The sequence below is a fragment of the Anolis sagrei genome, chromosome X (genome assembly GCF_037176765.1).
Source record: "Anolis sagrei isolate rAnoSag1 chromosome X, rAnoSag1.mat, whole genome shotgun sequence".
In the NCBI taxonomy this organism is placed as follows: domain Eukaryota; kingdom Metazoa; phylum Chordata; class Lepidosauria; order Squamata; family Dactyloidae; genus Anolis; species Anolis sagrei.
In genome coordinates this window covers 87211695-87237453 of record NC_090034.1, presented here as the reverse complement: position 1 = coordinate 87237453, position 25759 = coordinate 87211695, and the positions used below count along the sequence as shown (strand labels likewise).

At 40.5% G+C, this 25759-nt stretch overlaps 1 protein-coding gene across 6 annotated transcripts; it reads right to left on the bottom strand.

Moving 5' to 3' along the window:
• LOC132780319 (heterogeneous nuclear ribonucleoprotein R) lies at nucleotides 1–24525 on the bottom strand. Of its 6 annotated transcripts, none has more exons than XM_060783952.2 (11): nucleotides 24418–24525; nucleotides 15928–16093; nucleotides 13827–13945; nucleotides 13343–13450; nucleotides 11459–11572; nucleotides 7771–7947; nucleotides 5444–5579; nucleotides 4477–4682; nucleotides 2977–3126; nucleotides 1423–1544; nucleotides 1–1263 (listed from the first exon to the last, which is right to left on the bottom strand). In XM_060783952.2, exons 1-11 carry the CDS (start codon nucleotides 24490–24492, stop codon nucleotides 654–656), a joined length of 1983 nt encoding a protein of 660 aa, XP_060639935.1. In that variant the 5' UTR covers nucleotides 24493–24525; the 3' UTR covers nucleotides 1–653. The 6 variants fall into 6 exon arrangements, with proteins under 6 accessions (XP_060639935.1, XP_060639934.1, XP_060639939.1 ...); XM_060783951.2 differs by having other exon boundaries at nucleotides 15928–16096; nucleotides 24418–24524; XM_060783956.2 differs by having other exon boundaries at nucleotides 15928–16096; nucleotides 24389–24521.
• Between the last annotated feature and the right edge of the window lie 1234 nt (nucleotides 24526–25759).

The window sequence follows — 25759 nt, the reverse complement described above, 5'->3', positions numbered from 1 at the left end:
TGTTTTGAATAGGATTTTGAGTTTTATTGAAATCTTACATGAACAAGAAGAAATTGGAAATACAATCACATCAAGGAACAAATTGCCACGGATTTGACGTTTAGGCCAAACAAATTTTGTAGGGCAGATTTTCAAAAAGGTGTGAAGTTATAACAATTTAAAAACACAGTTAACCTACTTCTAAGAATGCAAAACATACAGTCATGTTATTTTCAATACAAGAAAACTTAATTTTGTTTTAATTTCTTAAAACTACGGAGACAAAGTACTAGCTTTACTTTATGTACAGCATATGCCTATGTAGTCTATCCCAAATAAAAAAAGGAAACTGTCCAAAAACAGAAGGTTTGCAAAATCATGATTTAACAGTGTTGCCCATCCTGCTGATAAACTGCTAAAATGAAGCCTAAAACGATAAAAAGCACTATATCCCAAACTGTGTATTTGGGAATTCTGCAAGCTCAGTAATGTCCAAGTGCATTTATGAGAAAAGGAAAAAAAAAGACTTGAGTATATACACAATCGAGTGATTCTTCAGCCCAATACAAATGGCAGCCAATCACTACTGAAGGATGAAACATTAAGCCAATTTTTGGAAGGATGTAGAGCTCTAACCAATTCTATCTTGCCAATATTCCCACGCCCTCTTTTTTTTACTTCCACTGTTGCCCATAAGTATCCTGATAAAATTCCTGGTTGTCATTATTGTAACCATAGTTACCGGCATAGTCACCACCTTGCTGGAGCGGCTGCTGAGCGATTGGCTGGGAGCCCCAGTTCTGCTGGTTGTTGGTCTGGCGGCGCTTGGAGTCAGGTTGGTTGTAGCCGTCCGCCTTTCTCTTGCCTCCCACGTTGCCCCCACGGTTGCCCCTGGCGCCACGAGCACCACGTCCTCTCTGTTGCTGGGCAGGGCCCCCTCTCCCACCCCGGGCTCCTCTTGGCGGTCCCATGGGTGCCCCCCTTTGAGAATAGCCAGCTCTACCTCTTGGCGGTGGTGCTCCCCGCCCCCTAGGTGGTGGAGGTGCACCTCGCCCACCCCTTCCTCCTCCTCTTCCTCTTATAGCATAGCCATCGTCATAGCCATAGTAAGGGTCTTCATAGCCACCACGGTAGTCATGATAGTCATAGCCATAATAATCGTCATAATAATCTTCATAGCCATAGTAATCTGGGGGATAGCCATAGCCACCTCTTCCTCCACGACCTCGGCCTCTAATAGGAGGTGGCATGCGAGGCGGAGGATAGTAATAATAATCTTCATACCTAGTGAAAAAGAATAAAAAAGAATGGCATTCATCTTGTGCACTGGGCTCATTTTAAAACTCCAGTTCACGCAGAGTTTGGCAGATTTTGGTTACATTGTTTATAGCATGAAGTGCTGTCTATATGACACACAAACAATCAACAAACTTTAACACTCACGCAGTACTTCTGGAAGCTTGTCTGGCAGCCTGACGTTCTTTCCTTTTCTTATCTGGAGGCTTAGCCAACACTATTTCAATTTCTTCCCCCTCTATCTCTTTTCCATTCATTTCATTCATGGCCTGTTTGGAAAAGAAAAGGATGCTTAAATTTGACTGATAACAAATACAACATTCATCCAGGATTTCTGAGTTTATCTTTCAATTTTAGTAAATGGATAAAAGGTTAGTAAGTAAGTATAAGTTATTATTATTATTATTAAATAATAATAGTAAGTATTATTTAATAATAATAATAATAATAAGTGGACTGCATAAGATTTTCACAGATGAAGTCATATCCATTCTGCAGGTTTGTAATTAGCAGGTTGCTTAAGAGTAACTTAAGTACATAGTCTTATGTTACTCTTAGGGTAAAGGTAAAGGTTTTGCCCTGACATTAAGTCTAGTCGTGTCCAACTCTGGGGGTTGGTGCTCATCTCCATTTCTAAGTCGAAGAGCCGGCGTTGTCCGTAGACACCTACAAGGTCATGTGACCGGCATGACTGCATGGAGCACCGCTACCTTCCCATGCAGAAAATTCATTTATGTTTCATATACATCTTGTACACATAACCAGAAGGTAATATTATATACAATATTTTAATAATACTGTGCATGAAGGAAGGTTTGTGTACACTGACTCAGTAGAAAAAATGTCACTATCTTAGCAACCTATGTGCACAATTTTCAATTCTGGAGTATTTTAGAGTACGGGAAATGGGATATTCAAGACATTTAATGAGATTGTAGCAAAGGATGGATCTGAATTTAATGCAATTACAAGTGTTCCAAGCGGCCACAACTGGAAATTTATTTATTTACTATACTTGTATACCGCCTTTCTCAGCCTTATCGGTGACTCAAGGCAGTTTACAACAAGTCAGTACACATAACAACAAAATACAATTTAGGCATCAAAACAGTATAAAACCACAATAGAAGCAATAAAAACAATAAAAACCAACATCATTATCATCTCCTGGTTAAATAATGTTGTCCAAGTTCCATTGCCGAGTGATTCCATTTCCTATGTCAGTTACTCTGCATGTGGACCAGGAGGAAACATACCATATGCTACAAGAATGAGCCTGGAACAGGCATGGGCAAAGTTTGCCCCTCCATGTGTTTTGAACTTCAGCTTCCACAATTCAGGATGTTAGGAATTGTGGGAGTTGAAGTCCAAAACACCTGGAGGGGCGAACTTTGCCCATGCCTGGTCTGGAAGGACCTGCAGAAACACTGCCAGCCACGAGGCTTTAGAAACCAGGAGCTTGGGAACAGGAAGCAGAAGCACAGTCTTCTAGAAATTATTGCTATTCTTGAGGTAGCCAGGAGGAGCAATCTCCTCTGACTGGGTTTCACCCTCGCGCTCCAAACAGAATGGACCTTCATGGTAAGTATAATTTCTCATTTCCTATCTCATACAAGAAAACAGCCTTCTTAAGATACTAGATTAACTTCTGTAAGAGTTAGGCCATATATCGTACAGTTAATAAAAACACTGGATACCTACCTTGACTGCTGCCCCCCTATCTTCAAAATGAACAAAAGCATAGTCTTTTAATTTCTTCACTCTTTCTAGCTTTCCAAATTCTGAAAATGATTTCTCCAGTATTTCTTCTGTCACTGTGGTGGCCAAGTTTCTCACAAACAAAACCTTTACCTGTAAATAAAATTGGAACTGTGACATCAACTGCAGACACAGTAGATTCAATTAGCTGAATTTCAGCAATGCTAATTATAGACCATGTTAAGCATAGTTACCACTAGCTAAGGGACCACAAAACAGTGTCCTGAAGGAAGATAACTTGCTTTCTGCATCACAAGATACTTTCTAGGTTAATTTTGCCCTCAGAAATGAAGTTGGAAATCAACGGAATAGATCATTAATTGGAAGTTTCAATGTGGCCCCTACAGAGAGCATTAGATCAATTTTACTTCTGAAGATACCATTGGAGACACACATATATACTTTTTTTTAAAAAAGAGTACTAGGTGAGAGAAAACAGTATCCAGCTTCTCAACCTATCAGAAGAGCATACATGCACAAGCAACATAAGGATCTCCTCTCCTTTTTCCTTTTCGTGCAGGGACCCCATTCTGACATTGGCAGAAACAATCCAGCAACAAGGCAATCTCAGTTCTTTCTTCCTAGTCATCCAAGCATATCCTCTGATGTCAGAACAGGGTGATCCCCAGAAGTGTGAAAAATGACCCTGGATTCGGCATTGATCCATAATTATTTACAGCAGGCTAAACTGACTGGTGAAGATGAGAATTTACTCTACTCTTGATAAGAGATGGAGTATTAAGTGAATCTTGTGTAAACAAACTAATCAAATAGTCATCCTTGAAACTGACTTATAAATAACTTTGTGTTTGATGCACAAAATACATAATGCATCCTTTAGAGCAGGGGTCCTCAAACTTTTTAAACAGAGGGCGAGGTCACAGTCCCTCAAACAGTTGGAGGGCCGCATTGTAATTTGAAAAAAAAACATGAATGAATTCCTATGCACACTGCACATATCTTATTTGTATTGCAAAAAACACTTAAAAACAATATAATAATTAAAATGAAGAACAATTTTAACTGATATAAACTTATTAGTATTTCAATGGGAAATGTGGGCCTGCTTTTGGCTGATGAGATAGGATAGTTTTTGTTGTTGCTGTGTGCTTTCAAGTCGTTTCAGACTTAGGTTGATCCTGAGCAAGGGCCAGGTAAATTACCTTGGAGGGCCGTATCTGGCCCCCGGGCCTTAGTTTGAGGACCCCTGCTTTAGAGCTATGGCAGTTCACAATGATTTAGAAAGTAATTTTAGTTTATTATAGAACCGTGATGCTCTTTAATTCATATTTTGTGTCCTTGCTGCAAACAAGATTCCAAAAGAGGTGACACAATTCCCAAAGAAGGGAATGCCACTTCTATTCTAGAAATTTCCAAAGTTTGGGTGGGGGGAGATGGAGATAATTTAGTGCCTGCATAGCAAAGTTTTAATTCAGACATTACCTTCGCCATGACTTCTGGATCTGGTTCCTCTACTGGGTCAGCCCACTCCACAGTAACAACATTTCCCCAGACTTTTACTTTTCCACTCATTAGCCGACGGCGAGCTTGCGCTGCTGATTTATGATCCTCATATTCCAAGAAGCAGAATCCTCGATTCTTCTTCTTATCATCAGGTTGGTGATACAAGATTACATCAACTAATCCCTCTGCAAAAATTAGATGTAGAATCACTGAATCATGAAATAATAGAGTTAGAAGAGACCACATGTGTCATCTAGTCCAACCCCCACCATGTAGGAAAAGCACAATCAAAGCAGCTCTGACAGATGGCCATCCAGCCTGCTTTAAAGCTCCAAGGAAGGAGCTTCCACCACATTTCAAGGCAGAGAGTTCCACTGCTGAACAGCTCTTAAAGTCAGGGAAGTTCATCCTAATGTTCCACTGGAATCTCTGTTCTTGTAATTTGAACTCATTGTTCCAAGTCCTAGTTTCCAGAGCAGCAGAAAACACCCTGCTCCTCTTCCTTACGACATCCTTTCCTATATTTATAGTAAATGTAGATGTAGATGTAAATGTATAAATGTATATTTATACATATGTAGACCAAATTTGGAAATCTGATTGAAGCACGAGTAGGTACATAAGTAAATAAGGTCATCAGGAACAGATGTAGCACTGAAGTACACACATCCCATTTGATAGTATTATGAAGCAGAACTGGCATTCTGTGGACACTGTCCCATCTACCTTTGGAATGGTACACCAGATTTCCAACAGAGATGGCAAAAGGGATGTCTACTTGTCCAGGACATGCACAAGAATCTGAACCAAGACAGAAAAATCACAGAAACAGTACTATCCTAGCAAATCTGAGGAAATCTAAATGAGGAAATATTTTTCCTGATGGAACTCCCAGCAACCATAACACATTTATCCACAATCTTGGCTCCTTTTCACTAATCCTTACCTGTGACTTTGCTGAACTCTTCTAATATGTTTTCCTTGGTCTTGTTTTTTGGAATAGATCCAACAAAAAGCCTATTGTTTGCCACAGAAATGCAGACACCAAGGTGTTTACCAGGGCGAATTTCATAGTTGTCGCACTGAAAAAATGAATTGAACTTTCAAGACTGAATTCATTAAAATATGGACAAAGAAAACTTCAGCAGCCCCCATTCAAAAGAGAGAAAAAATTATCTTTCAATGCTTTTAAATCTTAATTAAGCAAGATTTAAAGTTTCCAACAGAGTCTGACACATTTCCCATCAAACCTACTTTCAAGCCAGCTTAGACTTGAAAGTATAACAGGGTTGGAAGGTCAATAGCTTTATAAACAAGCACCTTGGCATCCCTACGGATGTACCGATCCTCAAACACTCTCTGCTTCATTCAGAAAAAATGCTGCACTCGCAGAGCTCAGGTGGTGTTGTATTTCAGTGTCAATGTTGACTTTTGTGGAGAGGTGGCTACCAGGGTAGCGGAAATAGTCAACATTTTCTAACGTTACACCATTAAGCTGTATGATTTCTGCATATGTACTTTGCTGAACCAGAACAGAAGCAGTTTCTTAGCAATCAATAAAGAGAAGATGATGGCCACCACATGCCTTGTTCCCAACAAAGGAGCATATTGTTTCTGGGGGTTAGATACTTAAGTATCATTCCTAATGTTTGTCATATATTTATTATTTGGTGCTGGTCATTGACCGTAATAATAATAATAATAATAATAATAATCACACACACACACACACAATGTGAAGTAAATACAATTCACTGTTAAAATATTTGTAAGGATATCTTCAAAAGAGTGATTGTTCAAAAATTCATCTTTGGTCTAAAAAAACATTACCATGCAGTCCTGCATTTAAGCACTTCTTTCATAGCCAAAGGCAACAAGTAAAGTGCATGGAATTCCATGCAGGCAAGAAAGTGAATTGATAAAGGCTTCAAGGCTTCAGCACAGAAACTAACTTGACTGCATTACAGGAGATCCCCTCCTCCGCACCTAGCACTGAAAAGCAATAGGCTGCTAAAGGAAGATTCATAAATAATAAAGTATTTTCCAAGCTAATACTTTCTCTGGGCTTATAATGCTGGCCTACCTATAGTCACTGACAAAAAATTCGGAACTGTAGATAATACATGCATAAACACATGCATACAGAATTTATTTATTTATTTAAAACATTTATATTTTGCCCTTCTCACCCTGAAGGGGACTCGGGGCAGAGCACAACATACAAACAACAAACATTCAATGCCGGGACATGAATTCATTATATGCATACATAAACATTAAAAATATTTGTGTCAATATTAAAATACACTGTTTAAAACTGTCTCGATCATCTGCGTCTAATCTAATTGGCCTGGTAAGGTTTCCTATCACTGCTTTATTGTCTCGAAAGCTTGATCCCACAGCCAAGTTTTTACCATCCTTCTGAAGGACAGGAGGGAGGGGCCGATCTGATCTCACCAAGAAGGGGGTTCCATAGACGGGGGGGCAATCACCATCCCCACCAATCGCACCTGTGATAATGGCGGGATGGAGAGCAGGGCCTTCTCAGAGGATCTTAAGCTCTGCGATGATTCATAGGGGAGATGCATTCGGACAGGTAAATTGCTTTGCCTTGCTATTTCTCCTGGACTGTATAATCTACTAAAAATTATCCTGGACAGAACTCAACTGATATAGTAAAGTTATCAAAATAATCTACACTGCCATGTCTCAAAGGAAGATTCAGACAAATTTATTTTGCAATTTTTTTTATTAATACATAGCGAATGGTATAGTTACATTGTGAATACCAAAGGAGCTATATTTCAAAGCAAACAAAATCAAGTTAGCCAAGTGAACTAGAATGCGTTTGGAAGTAAACTTGCAAAATACTCTCCATACTTTTAGCAGGATAGCAAGAAATGCAGAGCGGGAAATGTTAGATGTGGATTTTCAGCACTCAATTTTGCATGTTTCTGTAATTTTAAAATGCAATAAATTTAACATTCAAATCCCCACTCAGCCATGGAAAGCTGTCATGTGACCTTGAATACATCACACTCTCCACCTTAGAGGAAGGCAAAGACAAAAACTTTTAATACATTTTGCCAAGAAAATTGTATGATAGGTTTGCCTTTGGGTCACCATAAACTGGAAATGTTTTCCCCCACATCTCCAAAAGTATCATGTATTATTTCTCTCTCTTTCTGGCCACAGGCACAAAATGATAAATTCCAACCACATCTTAAAAACAGCCACTCTATCCTAAAATGCTTTAAGAATTATGACACTCACCAATTTCACAGCTTCTTGTGCTGCTTCTTTACCACAGAAAGTGATGAAAGCATAGCCTCTGTTCTGTCCAGAAAGGGGATCCATCATGAGCCGAAGATCCCAAATTGGGCCTGCTTTTTCAAAGAGTGGCACCAATTCATCTTCATACAAATCTCGAGGAATTTTGCCAACAAATACCTGAAAGAAGTATTAACAAGGAAATTCACAGCTTTTTATTTTCAGAATATAAAAATATAAATGAAGAGTGTTATTCAACCTATTGACTTATTTCTGCAACAGGGTTTCAGACAGTTTTACATTAGGCAGAGTACTGAATGTACTAACTATACCTAAACCCAATGCTGCGACTTCAGAGTATTCATTTTAAAGCTTCTAATATTCAAAGTGATGTATTTATAGTACTGTTACGATAATCAATCCAAGAATTTTATCTCTTTTCTTTGATATGAAGAAGACCATATGATTGCACTGCTTCTCAGCTTAAGTGTACAGTGACCCCTTCACATTCACAAGTTTGCCACCAGCACTCCAAAGTCATCCCCTCCTGAGAACCTGGTCGCCACATGCACATTCACAAGGTGGCTTGGGCTTCAGGAAGGGAGAACACTGGCAATCACCATGGCTGCCACCAACCACCTCCCAAGGCCTGATGTGTGAATGTGCACACAACACCTACAACTTATGGTGAGCAGACAACCCACAATGTATCCTGCCCAACCACTAAAAGCTAACCATAGCATGTGCTCTGCCTTCCCTGGGTCTTTGGGACAGACAGAGCAACAGTGCTCTTCCTTGCCAACCTCAGACAGCTTCATGAGGCTTCTCCCAAAAGTGTAGGGCTGCTGCATGAATGTGTACATGACATTCACACAGCAGCACAGAATTATTTGGAGGGGGGTGGGGAGTGGCTGCAATAACTTATCCCCTTCTTCCCCAAAAGATGAAGGGCAGCTATATGAATGTCCACATGGCAGCCCAATCTCTGGGAAGTGGGAACTAACTGCAATCATTCATCCCCCTCTTTGTCCCAAAGCATGGGCTACTATGTGGATGTACATACTGCAACCCAGGCTTTAGGAAGGAGGGGCAGTTCCTATCACTCTTCCTCCGGAGGCACAGGGCTGCCGTGAGACTGGGCGTGCAGTGGCACCAGACTTTGGAGGGCAGCTGTGGTGCACTGCCCCCACCAAGGGAACCCTCCAGCCACTGGCTCCAGGGGTCTGAGGAGCCCCCGAGAAAGCTTCCCCCTGCCCATCCACTGTATTTGTAGTTTTTCCACTTTTGCAGGACTCTGGCATCCAACCTCAATGTGGAGGGCTGACTATATGTAAGAAGCTGAATCCCACTAAACACCAGCCAGTCATTAATACAAGCATTGTTAACTGCATCCATTATCAACTGCAATTGCAACCTATTACATTTTCTTAGTGGCTAATAGTAATAATGATTACTAGTAATAGTGAGTCAATATGTTTAGTAATTATAAAATGTGTTAAGCATTTTTCTTGGGGATGCTGTACTAAAAAAAGACTTGATCATTATTTGACTAAAACCTAGTTCTCATACAAAGAAATTCAATCCATTTCAATCTGGTTTCAGGCACGGTTATGGAACAGAGACAGCTTGGGTTGCCTTGGTGGGTGACCTAGAAAGACAACTAAATGGGGGGGGGGGGGTCCATGTTGGTTCTCCTGGATCTCTCAGTGACTTTCAATACCATTGACCATGGTATCCTTCTGGGCCGTCTTGCTAGGATGGGACTAGGAGGCATTACAGTTGCTCTGTTCCTTCCTAGAGGGGCGTACCCAGAAGGTGTACAGGGGGACTCCTGTTCGAACCCCTGGCCGTTGACCTGTGTGGTTCCTCAGGGTTCCGTTTTAGCCCCCATGCTGTTTTAACATATACATGAAACCGCTCGAAGACATCATCTGGAGTTTTGGAGTATGGTGCCACATGTATGCAGATAACATCCAGCTTTACGACCTCTTTCCACCTAATGTCAAGGAAACTGTCCTGACCCTAAACCAGTGCCTGTCATCAGTAATGGATTGAATGAGAGCAAACAAATTGAAACTTAATCCAGACAAGACAAGTCAGAAGGCAGATCAGGGAATAGGGATTCAGCCTGCACTGGATGGGGTTACACTCCCCCTGAAGACACAGGTTTGGGAGTCCTCCTGGACTTGGCATTGAACCTGGAGGTCCAGGTGTCAGCGGTGGCCTTTGCACAATTAAAACTTGCGCACTGACTGCACCCATTTGTTGAGAAGCCAGATCGGGCCACGATAGGACATGCCTTAGTGCCATCCTGTCTGGAATACTATAATGCGCTCTGCGTGGGGCTGCCTCTGAAGACTGCTCAGAAATTTCAGCTAGTCAAAAGAGCTGCAGCCAGGGTGCTAGTTACAGGGAGCGGAAAACCCCCGTTGCAACAGCTCCACTGGCTGCCATCTGTTTCCAGGCACAATTCAAAATGCTGGTAATGACCTTTAAAGCCCTAGACTAGTGGTTCTCAACCTGCGGGTCTCCAGGTGTTTTGACCTACAACTACCAGAAATCCCAGCCAGTTTACCAGCTGTTAGGATTTCTGGGAGTTGAAGGCCAAAACACCTGGGGACCCACAGGTTGAGAACCACTGCCTTATACGAACCTGCCCAGGCCCTGAGATTTTCAGGAGAGTCCCTTCTCTTGGTCCCACCTCCATCTCAAGCTCAATTGGTGGGAATGAGAGAGCGGGTTTTTTTTGTGGCTGCCTTCTGGTGGAGGCTAAAACTTTTTTATTTAGACAGGCTTTTAAAGGTGAAGGTTCGGAAGATCAATTCAGGGGTGCTGGGTTTTTTAACTTTGAATTTGTTTTAATGATTTTTAACTGGGAATTTTTTATCCTGTTTTAACATTTGTATATTTGCGTATTTTGAATGGTTATGCTGATGCTTTTTATGTTAAGCTATTTTGAGTCCCCGAATCACTGGAAGCCAGAAAGATGTCACGAATACGTTTCAGCTGACGCTGATTCTCCTCTGCTTCTGCATCACTTCTTCTTCTTCTCCTACTACTGGTAGTAGGTATGGTGCCAGAATGCTGAGTCTCAACAACACTATTGTCAGTCTACCCACCATATCCAGTAATTCTGTATCCATGGCTCAGACATACTTGGGGGGAAAAAACCCAAGACATCCACAATGGCAAGTATACCTTGCTGTACACCCCCAATGCACAGGTACTCAAGCTCTCTCCAGCACTTGTTATTCACCTTTTTATATCACGGAATGGAATTCCATTGAATGGAATTTAAGCATCCAGATTTTTTGGTATTCATGAGGGATCCAACCAAATACCATGGGCCCATGGCATTGATTTATATCAATGAGGCAGTTAACAATATGCTATTCAAGACACTTCATTTTAAAAAGGATATCTTTCTTATCAGGAGAAAATGATTTCAGGAACATTTGTAGAATCACATGCACAATAAAGTTCCCTTGATACTTCAATCGAAAGATCATTATAGCTCAATAATCCATGATATAAGAACATTACATTATGATTTAAACAATAATGCAAATTCTAGCTATAAATAAATAGACATTCAATTTAAGTGAATAAAATCTGTTAGTTTACAAAGCAGTCTGGAATAAAGTAATTTTAGGTAAAGGAATACTGATGCATTTAAGGAGCATACACAAACCTCTGTGCCAATGCCAGGCTGGGAACCCGAGTAGACAGTATCTGGAGGAGGGCCACCATACTTCCGTTGCCCTGTGGTCACATCCAAAGTATAACTAGTTCTCTCTAGCAAAGCCTAAAGGAGGGTGGTAATAAAAGTAGAAATTTTATTTTATGTTGATGGCACTTAGGACCAAAACTAAACAACATGGAAGGTGCTTGGACATGCACACACCTTCAAGCTGCCTGTGGGAAACCAATAATGAAGCTTATAAATTATTAATTATTTTGATCACGGTTTCCTATTTAGGACTTATTAAGCAGCATTCAGTGCCAGACATATATAATAACATTTCCTTTTCTGCAGCCTGTTAATAAGTCAAAAGTTGGGGGTGTTTTTTTTAAGTGACTCACGAGCCACTGGGGCTGCCTTGTGGGACCACCTGCAAGGGCTGGGCTGGGAGTGTGAGTGAGACCAGAAGAGGTAGTGTCATGGGCTGGAAGGGGCGGGCCTGTGTCCAGGAAAACAAATGCCCCACTGACGCTTGGCAATGGCGTGTTTCTCTCCCCTGCTCTTCTATGGACCCTGGGAAAAAGGCAGCCCACCTTCTTCCGGGCCCAGAGGAAGGAGACAAGCGTGCCACTGCCGAGTGCTCTCCTAAGAGCTCTTGGCAAAGGCATGACTCTGCCTTGGCCCTCCTTTCAGTGTCAGGATGCGACAGGTCACTGCATCCACAAATTGAAGAGGAAGCCGAAACAGATGGGAGCAGGGACAAAGAGCCCAAAGGGCTGCATCTGGCCCATGGGCCTGGGTTTGCCCATGCCTGGTCCAGATAGTACACTTGTAAGAAATCTGGTCGGAAACCATAATAAAAAAATCTAGGGAGTCAGAGAAGGCCTCTGTGGACTCTTTCAACATAATGATTCTGTGAAAGAAACTACACATGCTATCAGGTAACTATTCTCACGATATTATGCAATAACTTCATAATACATATATAGAAATAGAGCACACAAACTGAATTACATCTCAGATGCAAAATTATCTCTGCAACAAACGGATCACACAGGTTTCTTTTGACACTCTGCATTTTTAACATTAATTATTCAATGAGAATGATTCACCGATTAAATTGGTTACAGGCCCTCCACTCCAGTGCTCAACTTTTTAAAATACTCACTTCTGAACAAGATAGGTTTTGTAGGTTTGTTCTGAAGTTGAATTTGTATGTAAATTGGAACATAAACTGCACCCTTAATCGTAAGAGACTTTCCACTCTTAAAATGACATTATTCCTGAGATACATAAACTAGTGGTGGATTGCAGGCATTCTTCAAGCTACAAACAAGATAGGTTCTGTATGTTTGGTCTTAAATTGAATTTGTATATAAGTCAGAACTGGTACATTTTAAGTGTACCTCCAGCCAAGTGAATGGAGTTTGTTTTTCTGTCTGTGCCCATGTTCAAAAGATTTCACCTCACTTTCTGTCCCTGTGATAATTAGATTTTGAAAAATTTATGTAAACAAGGATTGGTGATAAAGCCTGAGTGGAGACACCTTTTCCTCATGATAACTCTTACAGGAGTGAATTTTCTTTCCTAGGGGTAGATTTTTCTCACTTCTTGTTGTCTCACTCCTGTTCTTAACTGAGTCCTTCATAAGTCAGATGTTTGTAACTCAGAGACCACCTGTACACATTTTTCATAACAAAAAATGTGAATTCCAGCTACTTTTCATCTCCCCCATCTTTATTTTTGGGAGTCCATGTAGCTCCCAGAGCTATCACTAAACTTTCTAACTTCAGCCTTAGAAAAATAATACAACTGTAAACAGAGCCTCTTGAATGAAGATATTCTGTAATATGTTCATATTCTACCATTTAACTCGGGAAATGCATATATTACCTTAATTTTTGCTTCATCTGGCCCCTTTGTTGACTCCTGTACTTTGCTTCCTTGTTTCTCTCTCTGTCTGTAAGTCTTCATAACTCCACATAAAAATGCACTTTTGTTCTGCAGAAACAATTTAATAGGGACATATAGAATGTAACTTAGATATCACAGAACATTACATAAAATCCTACTAAAGCAGTTGCCCAGAAAAGCCAATGCCAACTTGATATATTTTATTTAAAACAAACCAGCACTCCATTAATTTAATACAAGAGGTTAACATAAAACACTACCACACAAATCTTACGAGCATACAGGCAGCCCTAACATTTAAATTTAGTGTTTGACAGGTGAACAATTATAAGGTATATTGTGCAAGAATTTCACTGTAGGTTTGAAAACATATTGCTACCTAAAGACATTTGTTATGGTCACGTTAGAGGTAATACTACATTCGTGAACCTAAATGTTCACACCACGGGAGCTCTTACCTTACCTGTACATGCGACAGGTCACTTTCCTTAAATTGCTGTAATACAGAGAGGGCTCCTTCTTCATTAAATTCTCTAAGAGCATCTATTGCTCTCTCATCAAGATCAACATAAGCTACCAATCCTAAAAATTAAAAATAAACAAAAGTTACAGATTCCCATTGGAGAATGTAAGAGAACCATTGGTATAAAACCATTATTGTACTTGACTAAAACCGAAATAATATGAGGTATATAAATATTTCAGGCTACTCTGGACAAGAAATGTCTGTCCAGAAATTGCAAAAACGCTGGGAATGTTTGGTTGCACAAAGCAACACAACATACCAGGGTTTGAAATAATGAGCTCTGGCTCACATTCCAAATGATCTGCATTCAGAGCTTCAAGATACTTTTTCTCTAGGAACAGCAATGTAAACTACATGTAAGGAGGAGTTCTGTATAATCTAACCACAGTATGCTGGAGTAGCTACTGAAGAATTTACAAAGTCCCACCCTCCTACTAAGCAAAAAAAGAAGTACACGTGACAAATTCTCTCCGTGTCTACATTACACATTTTTGCAAAAAAAATACTACTTTGCCACAACCTTTCAGCCAGTGACATTATTTCGAGCCCTGTTATGTACTTCAAGTAGATCAATATTGTACTTACAGGTACAGTCCCACATACGTTAGGACCAGTTCTGAAGTGCATATATTTAAAGATGAACCGGCACTTCATACTCCATGATTAAAAGTTAGTAGCAGGTACAAAAAATTCAAAAGCACTGCTAGTTTCAGCAATATGATATGGTAAGATGTTGACATAGTTAATCTGACTTCCAATAAATATCCATAGCATGATTACTGAAGATTATAAAGACCACTGGAAATATCTTTGCTCACAAATCTATAAGACAGCAGTGCATGAAAACTACATTTCAGAATTGATCCTGCATATCGGAAGGCACCTGTATCATTTGTACAGGAAAAACTCTCAGCAAATTGAAATCATGAAGTTCCACCCCAGCTACAAAATGAAAAGTAGCCAACAACCCTAAAATATTCCATTGGGGTAAGATTTTACAAATAGAAGATATATTTCTACAAATAAATTTTGGTTACTAGGCAACAGGGATTTTTTTAGTATTAATGCACTTTGATGATATTTACATAAATATCAGACTTCTCATGACACAACCTGAGTGAAAGCCATTCTCAAAGTCTGTACATTCCTTGAAACACCTACACTTAAGCCACTAGGTGCACATCTTTGTAGTTCAGCACTAGAAAAGTGCCCCTTTAAGAAAATTAAAGCTACCTGGCAGACACTCACTGGAACTGTCTTCCAAGACAGATCTGCCACATGAGCCAAAATATGTACATACAGAAAACAGATATCGTGTTATTTAAAACAGCCTTAAAACTTGAAGAACATTTGTAATTATTTAGGGGGGGAAACCCTAGATCTTGCCACTGAAGTATCTGAACTAAGGGCAGGCATGAAACAGTTCCATTTACATGTCTAAATATGTTCACAACACGCATGCTAAAGAGAAAGAGAAAGTTCTCTTTTACACTAAAATAAGATTTTTTTCCAAAGTGAAAAAAATGCACTCTCTCTCTCTCTCTCTCTCTCTTTAGAATACACGAGAAACCACTTGCTCCACGCAATTACTGTTGAACAAACAGGTCAGTGTTATAACTGAAATGTCTTGAGTTCCCCACTAGGAACTAGACAAACATAGAATTCACATACTAGCAAAAATTCAAATGTAGCCTCAAGTAAGCCAAGCAAACTATTTCTCCCAATAAGCTATCTAGTAAATGTTTAAGATAGTAATAATAAATTGTTGATAGAAAGCGGAAGCAAATAATTATAGAGAAAATTGTAATTCAATAGGCTGAATGTCTATTTTCATTTCTGTGTCTATGAAACAGTATCCTGAAGACCTAAGATACTGTCAACATATGTTAAACCCAATTGACCTCAAAGTGAAAGCAGCAGTACATTCAAAGCTACACAGTGCAAAATACAGCAATTTTAATACTTTAAGACCTAAAAATTTGAAAATTGTTTGCCTTCACTTTTATAACCAATCAGAAACAAGAAATGCATATTATACCTGTCTGAAATATTTCATCAAGTCTCTCTGCCACCTTCTGTGGGAGGCCTGCCTCTATCAGTGTCTTGTAGTGTTCTGTGTGAGTTACACTGGAAGTATCCATTGGTTCTTCCTCTTCTTTTAACTGTACCGCATTACCATTCACCTGATTAGCCATTTTATTATGCTGCTGGAAAAAATTCAGGAGCTATATTACATAAAGCCAGAAACAACTAATTTGTAGGACAATGCATTTTTCTAAACTAATTTGTAAACATGCTGCAAGTGACTTGCATTGAAACTACATTTAAATCGCAGCTCACCTAAATGAAATAAAAAGTACAGTCCTAAATATTGTGGAACATGTACATGGAATAATGCACAATTTTAAGCACTTCATGTACACTGAATCTACTTTTTAGTTCCTTAGTTAATTTCTGTGATTAACATAATGTTGGGAAGTTACACTGGAATGCACAAAACAGCTACTATCATAAACTGGTCTCAAAGTGATTTGAGATCAATGTTTTCAATACAGAAGCCTGAAGAGGAGCTAAATATACAAATATCAATACTTGCTTTCCATCCTTCCCATAGTTTTCTGGCTTACTTCCATGTCTTCCCTCTAACCCAACATTTCATTACATAAGAGAAACAAGCCATGCTGCTTAAACACACTGGATGCCAGAACACTTTTTTAAAAGGAACATGCCACATGTTTTTTTACAAGGGGAACAGTCAATAAACAAATTGCACATCATTTTCAACCAAGAGGAACTTGTATTAAACTCTGCATATCTCATTACAGCACATTATTCCAGAAAGTTTAACTAAACTGAAACATCTTTAATCTTCCATTTCAATGAGGAAAAACTTGTAGTAAAAGTCAATGAGACAACTGCAAAAGTATAATTTTTTAAAAGTCACCACTAACTTCTCAAATATTTCCTGTCAGCTTTGTGACCCATGTAAAACATAATCCATTTGACCAGACACCAAATGGTATTTTATTTAATCACTACAACAAAAGTGAGCTACAACACTACTTTAGATAAAGAGCTATTAGAAGAGGCAAAACCGAATAATAAAAAATGGAATGAAGGCTTTTAAAGATTTCTAAGTGCTGATCACTAAAACTAATACTTCATATAGTAACCATAACTTGCAAATAACCATCCAATCAGCAGAATTCAACATATTAATGTAGAAAACAGAATAAAATACTACTACGTCCCACTCCTGAAAATTTGCCAGCTTAACATAATGTTATTTCAACAGCAAAGTTTTGTTTGATGGGCTGTGACCATAGCTTGCACAAAATAAGCAAACACGATTCATTCTGGTAATGGATGCCACCAAATTTTAGGCTAGTAAGAAAAACTTTAAATGTTCTGCTACTGTCTTATTTCTGTAAATCACACTTTGCATTTTAAAGTAAAACCAATTATTTTCAAACTGTTTGGGATCAGTTTTGTGGCAATCTGAAGCTTTCTAATGTATTGCCAGTGCTGCGTGATACCATTGTATTCATATAAAGAAAACGACACTGATTGTCATATATAAAGAAATACATAAAATTCAGTGTACCACACAGAATTAAGGCCACTTGTTTCTTATAGTAAGTCCCTCTGGGGAGAGAGGGTGGGTTAATTTTTTTTTAAATATATATCATCATCATCATCAATAGTAATTAATGTAAGGATGGAAACTGTGCAGCCTTTCATGTGCTGTTGAACAGCAGGTCTCTCTGCAAATCCCCTAACCTTCATGGACAATGAGGAATATTGAGAGTGAAGATTAAAATGTCTGGAGGGGTATACAATTCCCATACTGACATAACAACAATCCTCTATCCTCCTGAAATATTGTCCTAGAGGATTGAAATATTGAAAGAAAAAATATTTCAAAATTTCTAAAAGGCAAATATCTAAATTGCCTTTTATTTTTACTGTAACAGTGAAATGCAGTGACTTGGAAGGTACTGGCCTCTCTGTCTGGGGGTCTTCAAACAGAGGTTGGATGGATGTCTTTCAAGAGCATGTTTTTGTATTTTCCTGCATGGAAAGAGATGAGAGTTGATGGCCTTTATGGTTCTATCAACTGAAAGATTCTATAATTCAATCTCTTATCCCTCCACACAGAAAAAACATTGTCACCTAAATTATGCTTGAATCTTTCCAATATGCTTTCAAATTGAAATGACAAAAAACCCAGCCATATAAAAGTGTGTGCCTTCAACCCAACACATGGTCTAATAGGCCAAGCTATCTGGTTAAGCTATCTGGATATGATCTGATACTATTTGAATAAACAGACTGTGACTGATCTGCGTTTATCAAATTTGCATTCCACAATGGGAAAAAGTGGGATCTAAATTTATTATAAAAGGTTCTTTCAAAGTCCCCAAAACTCCATGGGGGCCAATTTCACCACAACTAGTAGATCTTTGGTCTGGTCTGTTTTCACTTCAGGGAGGGGGTGGGCTTTTATTAAAAACTAATGAGGATTCTGGTTAACTCCTGTTTGAAAAAAGGGTTTATCCCAAAACATGGCCCCTTGGCAAAATTATTCCCTAAAAACTTTAGAGGGCATGAGGGGTTGGGAATTTTTTTTTAAAAAAATACTATGATAGATGACATAGCCCACTCATGGGTTGTGCCTAGTTGACTGTGGGATGCTGGCCAATAACTCTGGTAGATGAGTACCAGAGTTTTCACAATGAAGGTTTTAACTCTACTGCTATGTTTGTGTTTTGTGTCTTCCACAAACCCCGTTTCATTATGTTTTAGACACATAAACACTCAAAAATATAAGCTGACTAAAATATAGTGAGCTACACAAGAATTTTCTATAATTAGTATGCAGATATTATCATATTTTATTTTTCTATAAAAATGACATCTTTTTGAAAATATAAAACTATGGCAAATATCCAAATACTGTAAACTCATCTATACAGAAGGTGGAGACACGCCTGTATCAAGCTAACCAACTTTCATCCTGAAACCACCACTGCTAATCAGAATCTGCTCCAAATAACAACCAGCTTCACCTCCATGTTTATTTCATGGGAGATCCAAAGTCTGAGAATCAATAATATCAGAGTTTAAAATTCAGGCAAAAGGCAAAATCCTCTTTATTTATTTATTTACGATATTTATAGCCTGCCTTTCTCAGCCATATGGCGACTCAAGGTGGGTTACAGATTAACACAATTCGATGTCAGGCATTCATAAAAGTGCTATTAAAAACAATCAACATTACAATATAAAGCATAAATAAAAACCTTTAAAGCATATAATCATCAGTGTCATCTTGTTAAAAATGTTATCCAGTAACATCATCTGGCCATTCCATGTTCATCATTCATAGTTCCATGTTATCTATTCAGCTGCATTCTCAAAAGCTTGCCCAAAGAGCCAGGTCTTCACTTTTTTTCGAAAAGTCAGGAGGGGGCCGATCTAATATCCCTGGGGAGGGAGTTCCATATGTTTTTCCCTTCGCTCTGAGTCAATGAAAGTATCTCTAAAACCCAGTGCAAAGTCAGGGATTATACCATGTCTTGCTTCCCACTCAATTTTCATGATCAGTTTCTTGATATGATACCACATTTTACAACACGGGGCAACAACTGTGACCTCCAGGTATCTCTGTCCTGCAATACCCATAATCCTTAAACAGTATGGTCAATGGCAAGAAACTACCTTAGCTGTATTCCAACAACATATATGCTCCATTCCTATCTTATCGGTTCTTAGTGCTTGTAAAGCAAAGTGTAATCAATGTAAAAAGTGAGGCACAGACAAAAAAAATATGAAGAGCCAGAAGAGGAGAAATATAACATTTGGGGTGATAAGGGTGAATTTATTTTCATCACATTTTTTCCAAAGATAGGGTTGGGGAAAAACAGGATGACTGTAATTCTTTTTTCTTCTGGAAACAATGATTTTTTTAATGGGTCAACAGCATACCAGAGCAATCTGCATATGAGATAACTGATATGATTAAGTAACAGTAGTTCTTATGCATACTGCAGAAATATACAATCATCAAATTCAAGATATACTTCTGAACTTAGGGGCTGGGCTGTTGACACTTCATGCAAACTCAAGTTTCCTGAAAATCATGATGACAAAAATGAAGGTCAAATCTAGAAGTTAATCTTTCAGAAACTGATTAGAAACAAAAGCATGTGCTTCCTGTTAAAACATGACTAATTTTGTTCACAGATAACATGTGCACACAGTATTACAATACACAACAAAACTGAAACGTTCAATATTTTCAAGAAAAAGTTACACTTTACATCCAAGTATGCCATTATCCTGGCCGTTAAAATTGCAACTAAGACTAATAAGGTTCTAATGGTTTACTGCAAAATGTCCAGGGTTTTTTTTTCTATTCTTTACTTTTCAGATGACAAAAACTGAAATACACATGTTCATGCAGCACAGGGCACAGGCATTTAGAGCTCTCTGTTTAGCATTGTATTTAATATATGAAGCAGTAGAATTTTATATGCAAACTTATAAATACAACTTTTTATGTTGCTATGAAATACAGAAAGTTTTATTCTGGTTTGACATCAAAATATCTAGAAATGTTATACCTGTATACACAGATGCAATGCAGATAAGAGCAGAAGTGTGGTTGACTATCAATACTCCACAGAACCAGTATTTCTGCTTTTCCTGCTTTTTATTTATTTTGCTTATTTCTAAAGTGTGTTTTTTGTGGATTCAAATTAATCAATATGCTGTTATCAGCTATCATCCTAGTCATCATTTGCTTCAAAGGTATTATCCTTGTTCTTTGTAGTCCCATAGTGAAATGTTTGGACAATCCACTCCAATGTTTGAAGACAAACAGTTTCCAGGGAGGCAATCCAAAGAGGCATTCTATGAATGGGAAAACTACTTTGAGGTGGGGGGAGAACCTATAAAGAGGTGTGCTGCTTGGCTATGGCTGGGAACCATAATGACCCCAGTTGGCACCAGAGGACAATATCTTCCCTTTACATACACTGATTACAGAGGTAATGTTTAGCTGACTCAGTCAGCACTTGAGAAAGCAGCTCATCAATCTACTGATTTGAGTTACACTTGCTTCACATGCCACAATTTATCCCATTCTGGACAGCAAGGAACATGTGAAAAGAAAGAATTGGCCCTAGGACTCACTCCTACCCAAAGTCATGCCACTGATTCTCTCAACTAGCCTAGGATGGGAGCTGGAGCAGGAGGAGGGGCTTTATGGGCCAGTGGTAACCCTTTGTGGTCCAGATATGCCATCCTGGTCTCCACTTCATTTTGTTTCATGCACTTGAACCACTCAGCTCTCCCCCTCCTCTTTTTTTGCCTTGCACTATTGAGATACAGCTCCAATTCTATTATCATTAACAGGATTCAGACTAACATCTCCTATAAAGATTGCTACCTCCGGTCCTTGGAACTGATATAAACCCTTAACAGTTATTTGTATAGGTGCTGCTGGATCTCCCAAGTTACCACATACAGATGTCTGACTACACCAGTGTTCGGTAACATTAAAGGTTAAACCTAAATATGTTCAATAAGAAAAAGTCCCAAAGTTTTCAGTAAGTCTTACTCGGAGTTATACTTATCTGCTATAACAGGATTGCAACTCTCACTAACAAACACCACTGATTTCTGATTTTTTTCCGTGTCAGGAGCAACTTGAGAAACTGCAAGTTGCTTCTGGAGTGAGAGAATTGACCGTCTGCAAGGAGGTTGCCCAGGGGACGCCCAGATGTCCCCGCATGAGAAGCTGGAGCTGACAGACGGGAGCTCACCCCGCTCCCCAAAGCACATGGGTTCAATCCATTGTGCCACCAAGAGCTCCTGCTTTCTGATAATTAACTGTATCTAGAGGAATAAGGTTATGACCAAAAACATACAAAATAATCCAATGCTTATCCTATTTAAAATTTCAATTTCAAAACCTAGCAAGATGGTAGTTTACAAACCTACAATTACATCAATGTTAAAATCAGTAAAGATCCAAGCACAGCAAGTGTTCCAGAACTGGAAATTTACATCTATTCTATTTTTCTCAAATAAAAGTGTATCACTGAAAACAGGCACTGATGGGTGCAACTGTAGAAACCTATTCTACAAGTTTTCACACACGCACACGAACCAGGAAGCGGTTTTTAAAAATAAGGACATCATTACAGAGTTCTGATTTCATGTAGAGTGCAAGAAAGTAAACTTTGAAAATGTCAATGATGTAGAAAATAACTTAGTTAGCCTATAAACCAGGCATGGGCAAGCTTGGGTCCTCCAAGTGTTTTGGACTTCAACTCTCACAATTCCAAACAGTCAGCTATAAATCCAGGGCTTATAAAGATCACAATTGCAACAGGTAAGAAAAAATTCACAAGACATCATCTTCTTGCACATAATCAAGCGTAAGGATATCAAATTAAAATATGTGTTGTCAAAGGCTTTCATGGCCGGAATCTCTGAGTTGCTGTGAGTTTCCAGGCTGTGTGGTCATGTTCCAAAAGCATTCTCTCCTGACATTTAACCTGTATCTATGGCAGGCATCCTCAGAGGTGGAGGGGTCTGTTGGAAGCTAGGCAAGTGAGGATTATATATCTGCGGAATGTCCAGGGTGGGAGAAAGAACTCTTGTCTGCTTGAGACAAGTGTAAATGTTGCAGTTGGCTACCTTGATTAGCATTTAATGGCCTTCCAGCTTCAAAGACCTCACAACCTCTGAGGATGCCTGCCATAGATGTGGGTGAAAAGTTATGAGAGAATGCTTCTGGAGCGGTGTTTCTCAACCTGGGGGTAAGGACTCTTGGGGGGTGTCACTAGGGAATGTCAGAGGGGTTACACCAAAGATCATAAGAAAACGCAGTATTTTTCTGTTTGTCATGGGGGTTCTGTGTGGGAAGTTTGGCCCAATTCTATCATTGGTGGGGTTCAGAATCCTTTTTGGTTGTAGGCGAACTATAAATTCCAACAATAACTCCCAAATGTCAAGTTCTATTTTCCCCAAATTCCACCAGTGTTGACATTTGGGCATATGGAGTATCTGTGCCAAGTTTGGTGGAGATCCATCATTATTTGGGTTCACAGAGCTCTCTGGATGTAGGTGTACTACAACTTCAAAACTCAAGGTCAATACCCACCAAACCCTTTCAGTATTTACTGTTGGTCATGGGAGTTCTGTGTGCCAAAATTGGTTCAATTCCATCATCGGTGTAGTTCAGAATGCTCTTTGATTGTAGGTTAAAAGGTAAAGGTTACCCCTTGCCATTAAGTCCAGTCGTGTCCGACTCTGGGGTGTGGTGCTCATTTCCATTTCTAAGCCGAAGAGCCAGCATTGTCCGTAGACACCTCCAAGGTCATGCGGCCAGCATGACTGCATGGAGTGCCGTTACCTTCCGGCTATTGATCTACTGACATTTGCATGTTTTCAAACTGCTAGGTTGGCAGAAGCTGGGGCTGACAGTGGTAGCTTATGCTGCTCCCCAGATTCGAACCTGTGACTTTTTGGTCAACAAGTTTAGCAGCTCAGTGCTTTAACCCACTGCGCTACCGGGGGCTCCCTCTTTGATTGTAGGTTAACTATAAATCCCAGAACCTACAACTCCCAAATGACAAAATCAATCCCATCCCAACCCCACCAGTATTCAAATTTGGGATTATCAGGTATTTGTTTAAAATTTGGTCCAGTGAATGAATAGACATCCTGTACATCAGATATTTACTTTACGATTCATAACAGTAGCAAAATGACAATTATGAAGCAGCAACAAAAATAATTTTATGGTTGGGGGGGTCACAACAACATGAGGAACTGTTCTGGAGTATGGCCAATACAGCCCGGAAAAGTCAAAGCAACCCAAATTAAAATATCTCAATAGGGTGCAAAATAAATAAAATGCCCTTAAGTCAGATGGGGAAGAAGGAGCTGCTAAACCTAAAGCCCGCTTAGAAACTTGTCTGCTTTTCAAAGAACAATGGAGGGGGGAAAGCTCTTTTTGAAGCTAGCGAGCTATACAGCAATTTATCTGTATCGAGAGACCTTCCATAGGGTTCAAGCTAAGCAGACCTCCCTACCAAGAGGCCCCTGCGAGCGTGACGATTCCACGCGTGCTGATCTGAGATCGAAACCCCTTGAAACCGGGGCAAGAAGGAGGGCAACAGCCATGCAAATGGCACAAAAGGAAGGCCTCTCCCACAGGGAAACAAGCCCTAGTTAGCCGCTGAAAGAGATCTAGTCCCTGCCAGCCCCTTCTGATTAGGCCCAAGTCGGCCGCACGCCTGGGAAGGTGAAGGCACGACAAGAGGCCTAGCTCGCCCTTCCCGCCGCCTCTAGCGCGCGGGGCCTTCGCCACAAAAGGCGCCTCAGGAGCGAAGCGGCGAAGGGAGGGGGCTGCTAGGCCCCGCGCTCCCGCCCCGCCTCCTTCCCCGCCCCGCCGCCGCGCTTGCCGGCCTTTTCCCCAGTACCTCAGCCGGGCGCTCTCGGCGAGACCTACCGGGACGGAACCGGCGCGGAGTGGCTGGAGTAGCGGCTGCAAATGGCGCGCGCTCCTCCTCTTCCCTCCCCTCATGGACGACGAGCCCGACCCCCCCGCCCAACGACGCGAGGGGTTTCCCGGAACTGTTTCCAGGGACAGAGCGCCCGCGACCAATCCGCGGGCGGCGCTTCGGAGAGGCGGGCCGAAGACCCTATCGGCGCTCGAGGGCGGCGCTCGAGGGAGGCCTCGCTGGCCAATCGGCGTGCGAGGAGGCCTGACCAATCCGTAGGCAGGAAAGGCTGTGGCGCGTCGGCAGGGTCGATGGATGGATGGATTCAGCGGAGACAGGCGGGAGCCCGGCGCGTGGGCCTTTGAAAGGCCGCTCACATGCGGGGATTCGCAGCTACGAAGAGTCGGAAGCGACTGAACGAATGAACAGCAGCAGCAGGCCTAGGCAAACTGCAGGCCTAGGCAAACTTGGGCCCTCCAGGTGTTTTGGACCAACTCCCACAAGTCCTAACATCCTCAGGCCCTTTTAGCTGCTTAAGGGCCAAAGATGGACTCAGGAATTGTGGGAGTTGAAGTCCAAAACACCTGGAGGGCCCAAGTTTGCATAGGCCTGATCTAAACATTAGGTTGAATCTACGCTGCCATATTATAGATCAGGCATGGAGTCAACTTGGGCCCTCCAGGTGTTTTGGACTTCAACTCCCACCATTCCTAACAGCCTCAATCCCTTTGATTTTCCCCCTCAGCTACTTAAAGGCCTGAGGCTGTTAGGAATTGTGGGAGTTGAAGTCCAAAACACCTGGAGGGCCCAAGTTTGCCCATGCTTGGTCTAAACATTAGGTTGAATCTACACTGCCATATTATAGATCAGGCCCAGCAAGCGAGAGTCCAAAAGTGGCAGGCCCAAACCCAGCACCTCAATTCATGGGTGATACCAGATGAGAGACTCCCCCCTGGGCACACAGAAGACTGGGCGACTTGGAAGGCACTGAACAGACTGCACTCTGGCACCACGAGATGCAGAGCCAATCTTAAGAAATGGGGCTACAGGGTGGAATCCTCGGCATGCGAGTGTGGAGAAGAACAAACCACTGACCACCTGCTGCAATGCACCCTGAGCCCTGCCACATGCACAATGGAGGACCTTCTTGCGGCAACCCCAGAGGCACCCCAAGTGGCCAGATACTGGTCAAAGGACATTTAACCAAATACCAAATTTGCAAAATCTGTGTGGTTTTTTTCCTTTTTCTTTTTAATCTGTGTGTTTGTTTTGCTCTGTTAGAATTGTAATACAATGGTTGCTGATGACACGATAAATAAAATAGATCAGGCATCGAGTCAACTTGGGCCC